The 13,736-nt window shown below is 43.2% G+C and overlaps 2 protein-coding genes across 2 annotated transcripts; both read left to right on the top strand.

Annotated features, from left to right (window-relative positions):
- Positions 1-306: 306 nt before the first annotated feature.
- LOC117839558 (proteasome subunit alpha type-2) lies at positions 307-5,548 on the top strand. Its single transcript, XM_034719919.2, has 11 exons — positions 307-468; positions 555-631; positions 1,791-1,855; positions 1,956-2,002; positions 2,504-2,579; positions 3,175-3,242; positions 3,945-4,014; positions 4,277-4,362; positions 4,781-4,843; positions 4,919-4,984; positions 5,344-5,548. The coding sequence occupies exons 1-11, from the start codon at positions 428-430 to the stop codon at positions 5,390-5,392; spliced, it is 708 nt and encodes a 235-aa protein (XP_034575810.1). The 5' UTR covers positions 307-427; the 3' UTR covers positions 5,393-5,548.
- A 4,962-nt stretch (positions 5,549-10,510) lies between these two features.
- Positions 10,511-11,895, top strand: LOC117836671 (uncharacterized). Its single transcript, XM_034716138.2, has one exon. The coding sequence runs from the start codon at positions 10,809-10,811 to the stop codon at positions 11,643-11,645; it is 837 nt and encodes a 278-aa protein (XP_034572029.1). The 5' UTR covers positions 10,511-10,808; the 3' UTR covers positions 11,646-11,895.
- The last annotated feature ends 1,841 nt before the right edge of the window (positions 11,896-13,736 follow it).

Below are 13,736 nucleotides of genomic sequence, written 5' to 3'. Positions count from 1 at the left end.
TTGTTGCCTGAATGGCTGAATCTATGGGCAACGGTTCTCACAACATGTCGGGATTTTATTTACAGGAGTCACACAGGCAAACTTTGTTTTTGGAAAACTCACCCAGACTAACTGGCGGTACGTGTTTTCACTTGCATCTTGAATTCTTGAGCATTCGTATCTTCCCGTTCGCAAAAGAGGCGGCAATCAAGAGAGGCCACTAGAGAAGCCTGCTATCGAACGGTGCACGGCGACGAACCGGCGGTAGCATCCGACGGTGTTCGTGTCCTGGAGTCGGTCTGGGCCCTCATGGCAGATCCCTCTCCTCCCTTTCTTCCTTCCTCTCCGGCCTCTCTGCGTTTTTTTGCCCTCCCACGGCGATTCGAAACAAAAGATTCTTTTCCCCGAAGAAAGGAGAGGAAGGAGGCGGCCGGCGAGGTAATCGACCATGGGGGACAGCCAGTACTCCTTCTCACTCACCACCTTCAGGTACCTACTGCCTCTCATTCTCTCTCTCTCTCGCCGCGGAGACTTGGCCTGAGCTGCTGACCTAACGAGGTTCCGGTGCCTTGCAGCCCGTCTGGTAAGCTGGTGCAGATCGAGCACGCGCTGACGGCGGTGGGCTCCGGCCAGACCTCCCTCGGGATCAAAGGTGCGATCCGTGCCCACCTGCACTAACCCTTCTCTACCGCGCTGCCGTCGGTGCCAGGGCCAATGCGGGCGGGGGGGGGGGGGGGGGGGGGGGGGGGGGGGGTTCGCCGCGGGTTTTTGAGTGCGCGTGGCATTTGGGGATTAGGGTTTGGCTAAGTGTAATTGTGCGAGTTCACGCCGCTCTAATCTGATTAAGTTGCTCCATTCGTTAGGAACTTGAAATTGTGGAATCGTACATTTGATTCATACTCTAAATCGTACCGTGTGGGCTTTTGGAGGTTTGAGATGGATATGTGCACTGGTACAAATTGTGGTGGTGAATTTGGAGAGTGATTCCCTGGATGCCTACAGAGGTTATGGAGCTCTGAGACTGCATGGAGTCTGGGTTTTCTTCTCTCTTACCCCAATGCACCATGGACACTGTACTGCACAATGTCTCCTTAACTGAGGCTGGACTGATTGCAATTGTGACTGGTTGCTTTGGTTCATGACAATTAACGTGATTATGATGCGCTCTGTGTGGTTCTTATTGTTTCCTGATATATTGGGCATTTCAATTCACATATGAGTGCAAAGTTCCAGAGGTTCAGGAGTCCGTTCGATGCTTATGAAATGTACTAAAGTTAATACATTTCATAAAGTTGGATATTTCTTTATCTTGATGTCATTAGGGGGCATTTGAGATGTGTCCAGCATGGTCCATGGAAATAAATACTGTGCATAAGCCAGCATTTTCTTTGTCATAATCATAAGCTATACACAGCAGAACAATTGCCCTGGTGATACTGGTGGCATGGTCTCTTGAGGGACTCTGTTCGAATCCCACATCTTTGTTTTTTTCCCTTTCTTCAGTTATTTTGTTTTCCTTCATATCCATCATGCTGATGGTCTCTTTCAATTGCTGCTACTCAGCAGCTCTGTTCTAGAACTAAGTTTAGTATATGGATGCTTCATTCATTATCAATATGTGTCTGAACTCAAATTGCTGAATGAAAGAACTATTTGACGTATTATCCGACATAATTGCTACTGATACATTTAGTCATAACATTGTTACGAATTTATTGTATAGTATGTGGGTTTTTGGATATTATTCTGGCAGGCCATAACCATTTCACTACCTTTTCTCTTGATTAAATCTGATACGTGCCATTTTACAGCTGCTAATGGAGTTGTTATTGCCACTGAGAAGAAATTGCCGTCTATTTTAGTGGATGAAACATCAGTATGTGTATCATCATCATTACATTTGGCTTCTTCTCTCAGTCAAACAGCATAATGCTTCTGGCACAAGCACTAATAAAATGCCAAATGCAAACCTGTAGGTGCAAAAGATTCAAGCGTTGACTCCAAATATTGGAGTTGTTTACAGGTACTTCCCTATGCTATTTGGACCTCTTGGTTGCTTTGCTTCAAATCTTACTTTTATGGATGCTGAAAGTCCTACTCTATACATTTACCTCACATATTTGAACTTAATAATGTACGAGGTCACAGATCATAATATGTCGACATGGCTGATCTGGGTTTCAATGTTATTAGCTTCTTAGCTGTCACATCTGCTTTACATTTTTCTCACTAATGGGATGGTGTAAGAAAACTAGAATGGCACTATGATTACATGAAGAGAATTACATGTTGAAAGGACTTGTCCTATTGCATATGGGGCATTTATTTCGCTTCAAGGTGCCATATTTTATTTATCTTCAAGTTAAACCAAGTTAAGCAATATTTTCTTTCAGCTTGCTACCATCAATATAAGGTTTAACAGTTTAAACCGACGATATGTGTATTACTGACCATTGACCCATGATCATGAACTCTCACCATTTTTTGTTACATTCCCATGTGCTTACCTTGTATTATTTTTCAGTGGGATGGGTCCAGATTTCCGCGTTCTAGTGAGGAAAAGCCGGAAGCAAGCACAGCAGTATTATCGATTGTATAAGGTATTTGTGACTGTTCGTTTGGTGCATATCTTTCCATTTAAATATGTTTGCACAAAAGCATCCTTATGAAAGTGATATTCAAATGTCTACTTGATGGTTCTGTTAAAACAGGCTACCGTTATATTTAAGTGATGTGCATCATGTCTGCTTTTTCTGTCCAAAATAGTGTCTGGCAAGTAAATGTCGTTGAATCTGTAGGTCAAGTGACAACTGACAACACATGTAAATATGAAAGGCTCATATGGGCCATAAAGTTTCCAAAAATTTTAAATCATTGTTTCTATATCGAGTTGGTGAGGCCCACTGATGTGGCCAAAGTACCCATCAAACAACGCTAAGGTTGGCACAATGCATATGTGGATCAGTGTCATGCACAGACTGCAAGTAACTGTCTTGCCCTGTCGCTGCGTCATTGATGTGTAAACAAAGTCTCACTTTGAGTGTGATATCAAATTTCCTATTTCTTTTTTGAAATGGTTTTTGTAAACATTATTATCATGTTCATTTGTGATTGTACGCAAACCCATAAATATCCTGCTATTTTGAAGTGAAAATAACAATTTGTGCTTTCTAATTGTTTAGTCAACCATTGCAGGAAACCATACCTGTTACACAGCTTGTCAGAGAAACCGCTGCTGTTATGCAGGAGTTCACACAGTCTGGGTATGTTAAGTTGATACATGTGTTCATTTCCGTTGCTTTGTTGAGGTTGTTAAACTATGAACTAGCTATGTGTGAATTCTGATTTATTTATTTATTAAGATTTCTGGATATAATGTGGATGCATAACATAAAGTAACTCTGCATCACTGCTCAACATGGATGATTAAAATGGTTCGCTAACCACTGAACAAGTTAAATATAAACTATTAAAGGACTCTAAGTCGCAACTGGCAATAATTTCTTTTTCCAAATAGCCCATCATTGTAATAGAAAGTTTAGCTTACAGAAATTGAGATCCGAACCAGATCCAACAGTTTTGCAATTCTTTCTTTCTAAGAAAGTTTATACAATACTCCCCAGGGAACAAAACACCCGTGGCAACTGGCTGGGTTCCATTTTCCAGCGTACCAACATGGACTGGTTAAAACAATATACCAGCATTGACTTAGTGCTAGTGATTATGAAAGATCAAACAAACACAATATTGCGAGGAAAATCTGTGTACAAAGAACATGATGGAAATTGTTAACCAGAATAGACCCAAAGACCACCTCTAACAGGCTAGTTGGAGGTTGTACCAGTAAATTTTTAGTAATCTGGATTTTAGATCCTTGCTCTTACCAAAAGTTGATCTCTATGTTGTATATAGCTCTTATTCTATGTTGGGTGGATATATTTTGATTATGACCTTGTTTGTTGCAGTGGTGTAAGACCATTTGGTGTATCCTTGTTGATTGCTGGGTACGATGACAATGGCCCCCAGTTGTACCAGGTATGTACAGAGATACAAAATAGATGGCTTTTGTCTCTGGTCATTGTACATTGCTCAACAAACAATGTTATCTTTATCTCATTTTCAATGACAGTGAGATTTTATAATGATTGTTTGTGCTGGCTGTTGACTTAAAAGAGTTGTAAAGAAACTTTCTAAGTTGAAATATTTGCACTGACCATTTACTTAATGTTTCATCCACTGCTTGTTAATAAAATTCTGGTATTCTGGAGTGTTAACATAATCAATATTTTGTTTGTAGGTAGACCCATCAGGATCATACTTCTCCTGGAAAGCATCAGCTATGGGGAAAAATGTATCCAATGCAAAGACATTTCTTGAGAAGAGGTATGTAAAGGATCTAACTCGCTTGTTAGCCAAATGTTTTGTACAGAGTCAATCTTTCGAAACCTTTGAACATGACAAGATGGTTGATTGCTTCCATTCACATTTACTTGAAATAATATGCTGACCTATAATACTGTAGTAGACATTGCTATTAATTCTAAAATTAATTTCAGATACAAGTAAGTTGTGTGAACTTTAGGGGAAATTCATGATTTCACATCAATATGTTCATGTTGTCATTTTAAGATTTGCCATATATTATCTCACTGACAGATCCATGAATAATGCAGGAGCAGATCCTGTGCCTCATAGTTTTATTGTTTTACCTGCTTAAGCAATAGCTATATTATACATGTTGATCTTTTTCCTTAGTTGTGTGATTACTGTCATATGACCTTTATTTTTCATTTTATTGAAGGTACACAGAAGATATGGAGCTTGATGATGCCATCCATACAGCAATTTTGACTCTGAAAGAAGGGTATCTGATTTCTATATTGTTATTGCCTTTAATTACTTTGGGAACGTCATCACTGACATATCTCCGGGATTGCAGATATGAAGGGCAGATTTCTTCCAACAATATTGAGATTGGGATAATTCGATCTGACCGTGAATTCAGGTATAACATCTTAAAACACTTTACTAACATGGTTGAAGATCTGACTTTCATATTTCCCTAACTCTTCGTAGTTGTTTTTACACTTCTGGATCTGCTTTGCGCCTTTGATCATATATCCTTGTGCTTTGTACTTCCTTTTCTCTGAGTGCTCATAGTATACCAAATATTTATCTGGTGGCAAAAATGTTCCTCCGTGTATTGTTTTCTTTGCATCTGAACTGAGTCCATTAGGCCTACCCTCAGTTTTGTGCTGCTGCAATAGTCTGTTGTCTCTAGCAGAGGTTGTTTACCGAGAATATATGTTTGGCTGCTGCAATCAAATGGTTCACTGACACAAATTTTCGCCATGCAAATCGCAGGGTCCTGAGCCCTGCGGAGATCAAGGATTTCCTGGAAGAGGTGGAGTAAAGCCGCTCCTCAACAATTCGCAGGTTTCAGCGACAAGAAAAGCAAGAACTCAAGCAGCCATGCCGACACCCCCCTAAAGTTCACATCTTCCAGATTTGTTTCCAATCTTTCGAACTGATCATCAGTGGCATATCATAGACTCGATCGTGCAGCTAAGGCGCTAAGCTTCCAGGTAGAGAGGTAGGTGCGTCGTGCATGCAGTACCCTGCCTGTCGCGCTGTCCGCCACTTGCTTGCTTGGGCCAACAATACTCCGTGGTGCTCCCGGGGCCCCACGTACAACGTCCGTTTCACCACCGTCCCGATCACAGGGCAGCCAGCGTAATCAGGATGAAAAATCCGCGTCCAGTCGTTAGGTGGTTTTTGATTGAGGTCAGGCGTGTTGAACCCTCCCCAACTGTCAGTCGGGTTTGTTAGGCCGGAGATGTGTGGCTTGGGGACGGGTGGACGCACGCTGTCACCTGTCGGCCTCGGCTCCCTCTCTCTAAGCCACCTGAGATGGACGTCTGCCTAATGGCCTGGTAGTACACCAGGTCGGCTGCGCAGATCAGGATTGCCCAACTTCGTATGGCGAATCACCATTTTGACCAGGAGAAAAATTGCATGGCTGACGCTATGATCATTTGTGTGTTGCCGGTGGTTTTAGCGTGTTGGTTTTCAGAGTTTCTGCAACTGCATTATTGCTTACTGGCACCGTTTGGACCCAAATACTGCATTGCCCCTCGTGCGATGCTGTGACCGTGTCTCTATATCTTCGCCTCATGCGCCGGCCAAGTCACTCTACTACAAGTCTACAACTACATAGCTCATCCCATCAACGTCTTGGAAGATCTAGTTCTTGCTCTTGGATGTGCTCTTTGGAACGTAACAAGAAAAATAGAGGAGTCGCAGACCAAAAGATCAGCGTGAGGCGTGGGAATGGGCAAGACAAGATTTCGACAGTAACGTAAGTTCAAAACACATGACGGCTACACATGACTGTATGAATGGGTCACAGGAAAGAGGACATGGAAATCTGGGGAGAGATGAAGACGCAAAAGAAAGTTTGAAAGTTCACGTGGACTGGGACCTCATGACAGATTTCTTCTGAATCCAATGGATCGAGGTATTCCATAGTAATGTCATAGGGTTGCGAGAGGCTTAATCATTGGTTTCAAAGGGCTATACATCAAATCCTCCCATTTGATTCAAACCATATGAAATCTCTATAGAATAATGGCTTGTTTTATAGAATTTGAACATGAATGATTCTAGGAGGGGGATCAACCAGCGCACGGGAAGTTCTATTTGTGTCGATTGATCTCTTCTCAAATTCTTATGGTTTCCCCCGTACCGTCCAAATGGTCATTCGTTCACCTGTTTCCAGCTTTTTCTTTGCTGTTTTTCATATTCACGTTCTTTGTCGGTCCTTACACTTTTCCATTTTACCAGTTTAAACAAAAGTCAACAATACTTCGCTACAAAGAAAGGCACTAGTTGTGTCTCTTGCTCTGACGTGTCTGACCATGTTGTTAAGGTTGACAAACAAATCAACTAACTAGTTGGTGTGCTGTCTGTTAAAATAAAGGATCTTACGGATCAAATTGTTCGAGGTACATACATGGCAATTGACAATACTGAATACTCTGATCGGTGGTGCAAGTGATACCTCTTGCAAGCAGGTCTCCACGATCTAGCGGCATATAAGGCGAATCATGGTGAACCGATTTTACTAGTATTTTTCTGTAAGGTAATTGTGTAACCGGACAGGAGGTCAGTTAGGTTGTCCTAAGCTCCTAGCCTGTTCCATCTATTCCACCACCAAGGCGCTCCGTACCAGTTGTTGTCATACGGGCTTGCATTGCTTGTGTGCAGTGAAAGTTTTCAAGCTCTTGTCTTGGTCAATGGATGCGTAAATGGCTCGACGCCACGGTGACCACACGATGTTCAATGAACCTTCTTCAGCGCCCGAACGATCATTTGAAAGTTGGTGCTTATAAATCATGTACGCTACTAATATGCTAATAATCTGTACCTTCCATTTTTAGTAGCTGCAGTATAACCTAACAACCCCTAAGATATATGCATGCTGACATGCATTATGCGTACAGTTATAAATGAGAGTGTTCCAAGTTGAATGCTAGTGCTGCTCCTGTGCAAAAAAAAAAAAAAAAAAAAAAACATAAAGACACTACCCGGGCCCATGGCACTGACAAGCGGGCCATCTGCATGTACTCCTGTCCAGTCGATCGAGAGTGGAGACAGATGGAAGCCATTATCTCGCTGGTCGGGAACGGGCCGGGACGAGACGGAATAGTTCGTCCCGATCGAGCTCGCTACTCTACCTGGCAGAGCTACGCACATGCGCGTGTGCATATGCGTACGCCGGATCGATATGCATGGCAGCTCGCGCGCGCTCTCGTCGACCGCAACTTGCTCGGCACGATCGGGGGCCATCATGATTAGCCATGCAGCATCATCTGCCGATCGATCGAGAGCAGCGGAGACGAGACGGCGCGGCGGCTGGCCAGCCAGCTCCTCCTCCGACCGGCGGACCATCTCCCCCGCTCTGCTGCAAGGACACGCGCGCACACTACACGACCCCACCATCATTCCTGCCAGGACTGGATGCGCGCACACGCACACGTCGAGGCCGATCCGTGGATTGTTATTGGGCGTATAAAAAATCCACCCGTGCAGTACCAACCTGTTGCAGATCTAGTAAAAACGCCAAATCTTCGTTGAAGGAAGAAAGGCCAGCGACGAGCGACCGATGCATCATCGATATGAATGGGCACATGCTATAATCTGTATATAATCACTGTGAAGAGATGCATGTATGCTACTCCTTTTATTTCAAGTTGTAAGGTTATTTTGATTTTTTTACTACATAGAAAAACTAAAACAATTCATAATTTAGAACGGAGGGAGTATGGCCACCGGTTATACTGGCAGTAGTACTCTACGTAATTCCGATGCTGCCCATGCTATGCGATGCAAATGGCATGCTCGTAGGTGCAACCAACGCAAAGCATGTAGTAGGAGGAGAACGTAGTACGTGGTTGAACCAACTCACACCTTCCAGTTTGAAGGCCCAAATAAAGGAACCAGCAAAGCTGTAGGTGAGAATAATAAGCTCTCATCACAGGCTGCTTATCCACCCCGTACGCGCATCTGAAATTAGCCTACCTGCACCTCCCAATATATGCTGGACACGTGCGCATGCCTTCCAATGATAAGAGTGATCCACAAGCTAATTAAGCTTAAGCTCGTACCTCCCCCACTGCTCCAGCTATAGAGATCGAGCTGATGCACGCTGTGCGATCTTATCTCTGCGTCTGAGACGGCAAAAACCCCCAAGGTTTACATGCCCTTGCATCTATGTACCACTACCCCATTTTAAATTGTGGAAAGTTTTAGCTTTTTTGGATACATAGTTTTTTCTATGTATCTAGATATGTATGACGTATATCTACGTGCATAGCAAAAACTATGCATCTTAAAAAAAAATCAAAATGACCTGCAACATTTGGGACGGATGGAGTATATGTTTGCGCATGCACCTAAACAGGATCTAGTTTGCCACTAACAGGATATATGCATCCGCAGCACTCAATTTCTTTCCCCAAATTAAGAGAAGCTCTAATCATGTTGACCCATCAATTCTATGAAGGAACTACTTTACCCTATCGTAGTTACTACGTTTTCATACTTGGTTATATATCATCAGTATCTGGAACATATGGTGTGTATGGCCCTTTTTATTAACATTGCCGTTAATTATTTATTAGGAGCATTAGTCATTTTCTGCCTCTTTCCCCTTTTTTGAGAAGTCCAACTAGTACTTGCTGCAAATTATATGGTTACCTAATATATCATAAATTTTCTGGACGGATTTCCAACAGGAACACGTTTATTATTTAACTTAATCTTCCAAAAAAATATATAACGAATTATTGCTAGATTGATTAATTTCCAGCCACGCAAAGAGTCCAATGTCCTACCAGAAAACTAATATATAAAGGGCGTTTTATTTTGAAATACTATGCTGGTATTTAATGTTTTTCGCGGCATCTGAAATATCACCACCTACTTTATAAATGGCGTTTTCAATATATTGGGAGTACAGTACGCAATCAATTTCGAACCGTACCACCAGCTTCCAACTTGAAACGGGTATTTGAGGCACACAAAGCACGTACAAATTAAGGGCGGGCGCGCGTATTTGTTTGACTAAACAGTCGAGTACAGAAAAAGAAAAAAAAATGTCCGAAAAAGAAAACTCTTCCGCCCCAGCTGAGAACCGTGTAGAAAAGTCACCTGTTAAGTTTACAGGCGGCTGATTCGCAAAAAGAAAAAAAAGAAGAAAGAAAGAAAAACTAACTTTACAGGCGGCTGGTTGCTGGGTGCTCGTCGTACGTGTAATGCGGTCACTGTCACTGATGCTGTGCAGCCATAGGCCAGTGAATTAACTGATGAGAGGCAGCCAATACTGCGCTAGAGATCATAGAGGCATCCAAACCCTTTGGCTATAGGTAATTGTTCACACTTCAGAGCATCATGGTAATCAAGGTTAATTTGCCCTCACATATCCCTCGCTTTTATGATGATCGATCTTAACTACATGCACTAGTGCACAAGTAACAGTAGACGCCGTACAAACCCCTTGTCCAAAGCATCAGTACTAACTAGGGGTACTTGTGAAAAGTCAATTGTGATTTTTGTTAGAAAAATGGGGATCTAATTCGTATGGGTCTGAATACACGATATATAGTTTCTAGGTAAGCAAGATATAATTCTAGATGTTCAACGCTTTTGAATACACATTCTACGTAAGAATCGTCCACCACCGTTTGTCTTAGCTTCGTCCCTTCAAAATTTAGAAAAATGAGGATTTGATTGGTACGAGGTTTGTTTGGATGGTATCCACATAACTTGCAAATATTCTTTATGAAATAGTCCATCCGTTCTTAAATTACTATTCGTTTTGAATTTTTTTAGATACATAGTTTTTACTATGCACCGAGCTAGATACATATATACTTAGAAAAAATAAAATGAATAGTAATTGTATATGCGTGACGATACTGACATGACAAAGCCACAATTTTCGAAAGGACACAACCTCTGCCCTAATCTGCTAGGAAAATGGGTCGCTCGCCCTAAACTATACGGTCCTCCGTTAAAACCGAGCCGCACAGCCATTACCACACTACACAAATGCAAGCAAAACAAAAGGATCAAAAAGCTTGTTCATGAGCCCGTATCTCTCCAATCCCACCTGCATCAAGATCTCCATATCCCTCTACAGAGCTTCCGCACACCAAACCCTATCTGTCCCTTTATCAGATCAGGAGCTTCCACTATTCCACGCCTTCTCTTCGACTCTTCCCACCTCCCCTCACCTGACGACCACCTGACCTCCACCGATCCAGCCCATGGCGTCCACCACCAGCGACAGCCTCCCCTCCTCCCCCTCCCTGCCCACCACCTCCGCGCTCGACGGCGCCGCCGACCAGGAGCTCTCCTCCTCCTCCCACCACCACCATCACCAAAGCCTCTTCCTCCCGTCCTCCTCCTCCTCCCCCGCCAGCCTATACCTCGACTCCTCCTTCCACGGCCTCCTCCACGCTTCCTCCACGGCCATGTCGTCGTCGCCTTCCCCTCCACCGCCGGCGCCGCCGCTCCCTCCCGCCCCGGCGCCCGCGAAGCCGGCCAAGAAGCGCCCGAGGGCCTCCCGCCGGCCGCCCACCACGGTGCTCACCACCGACACCTCCAACTTCCGCGCCATGGTGCAGGAGTTCACCGGCTTCCCGGCGCCGCCCTTCGCCCCCGCGCCGCCACCCGCCGTCCGCCCGCGCCTCTTCGGCGGCCCGTCGTCGTTCCTCATGCGCCCGTCGCCCCTCAAGTACCCCGTGCTGCTGCCTCCCAGCACCTGCACCACCACCCTAGCTAACACCGCCATTAACGCCAGCGGCGGCAGCAGTAATAATATTACTGCCAGTACAAGCTCCCTCGTGGACGCGCTCGCGCTGTTCGCCAAGAGCAACGCGATGCCGAGCGGCGCCGGCGCCGCCGCAGCTGCCGCGGCGACGTCCGGCGGATCAGGCGCTGCTGATCATCACTACCATGGCATCGGCATGGGAGGGTTCAACCCGTTCGACGATTTCGATCCACCGGCGGCGGCGGCCGAAGGCGAGGGGGGGGACCCCGGTGGCGGCCATGGTTTCTTCTCCTCCTTCGCCACCGGCGGCGACAAGTACGGCCGGCACTAGTACGTAAGCGATCTCTTATCTCTCTGATGATGAATGGGTGTGCTCATGGAGAGAGTTGTGTGTGGAGAATGGAGGGAGATGATGGAGAGAAGCAAAGCTAATTCTTGGCTAGCTTCTACTACTTTGCCACTACTACTGTTTTTTGCATTGGGCAAGCTGCATAATTGTGAGTCTTGATTTCTTGGTTTTTGGTACGATGCGTATGTACGTACATAAATAATCTGGGCCTTTTTGACTTGTTCCAAGCTAATTTTTGGCTTCCTGATGTTGAAATTTTGTTGGTGCGAAATGGAAGGAAAAAAATATATAATACACGTATTGCCGTGACGAAACTTGTAACGGGGTGAAAGCCGGTTTGTTCGGCTTCCATCGCTATTAGCAAGTGTGTCCTTGTCGAGATGTGATGAATTGATCTAACTCCTTTTTAACTTTTCTTTCCTTTCGGTTCTGGATGTAAATGCCGTACCGTAAGAGATATGGCTGCTTTGTCACGTCTCTTAATTTGCTGATAGAATCTTGGAGTAAGATTTTTGGAGGATATATACTTGCAAATTAAACTCATCATCTCTGAACTGTTGATCCAACAGAGAAGCTAGCTTACTAGCAAGTAGGCCTTTTTCCTTCTTTTGCTGCTTGCAGATCGATATGAATTCATGCTTGATCCTGAACCTTTTTTGTTGAAACGTTTTAATTTTTCTTGTAAATGTTATACTATATATTACGGACTTTAAAATTAGGACCGTAATTTCCAGTTGGGCACATGGTCGATCAGTATATATGCACAATAAATAAAATAAAGAACAAAAGGGGGCATTGTGAAATTTAATTTAGTGGAGAATTTTATATATTGCATTAATGGAATAGTATGGTTGGAGTGCTAGGTAATTTTCGTTTTCAGTTTCCCTGATACTATAGATAAGCTAAGTATGGGTTGGTAATTACAGCATTGTTCGTGAAGTCATCAGCATGCATGCAGCATTTTTTTTTCTTGGACTTATACGTACCCCAACTTCTTAGCATTTATGTATATAACTAATTTTAGGATAGTATAAATTAAGTAGAATTTTGCACGAGTTATTATATTTTTTATGTGCAAAAAGCTCCCCACAGTTGTGCACCAGCTTATTAACTAAACTGATCTTGTACTTTTACCTCAGCGTTGCACAAATTAATCAATTATTGAACCACGTTGCTCTTTTCTAGTTAATCAACATCCTTCATACATACTTCGATTTTTTTTTCACTTTTTTTATTAACAGTGCCGTTGTCTATGGTACAATTAATGCAAAACATTTTAAAGACTAATCCGGAACCATGCAATTAAGTTACTAACTTTCAAATGCCAAGTAAATAATCATGTGTATCTTTTATTGTATTATTAGTACAAGGTAGCCATTCATCATCTCCTATGTAATTGAAAGATCATGAAATACTGATGTGGTGCTGTATGCCTATATATTCGGACATTAATTTACTATATGTACCTCTGACGTCACGTGTGCATACGTGAGACTAGTTACGAGTTGGCGTACACATGCATAGGTATAAATATACACATAAACAGTATAGTGCAGTATCACCTGTTCGTTCGATCAGTCTTTTCTATCTGATCGATCACAGAGTGCTACTACTAGAAACCAAAACATTAATTAATACAAGAAAAATTAAAGGCCTAAATGAGTCTTCACCATTATATTCCTAGCTAGTAGCTGTACAGTGTACCACTTCACTTCCATGAGCGTGCTGCTGCAACGAGCCAAATGCTGAGATGATATTTGTACTCTGAAATGATGAGCGCCGTGTTGTCATCATCAGAGCATTTGGAGCCTTCTTTTTTGCATAGAGAAGTAATCCATCAAAGGTGTATTGTCAATTCAATTCTGTGCACATGTACGTGTGGTATTTCTGGATACTAGTGCATGTGAAACAAGGGAAAGTTACTATCTAAATATTAATTAATGCATGCGCTCCCATAAAGCCAAATGTAATATATAATTTGACACTAGTGATCTCAACTACTCCCTCCGTTCCAAATTATAAGTCGTTTTGGCTTTTCTAGATGCATAGATATTATTATGCATATGGACATGG

This window comes from Setaria viridis, chromosome 9 (genome assembly GCF_005286985.2).
Source record: "Setaria viridis chromosome 9, Setaria_viridis_v4.0, whole genome shotgun sequence".
Lineage (NCBI taxonomy): Eukaryota > Viridiplantae > Streptophyta > Magnoliopsida > Poales > Poaceae > Setaria > Setaria viridis.
The sequence above is the reverse complement of the archived record's forward strand: the minus strand, read 5'-3'. Positions and strand labels throughout refer to the sequence as shown.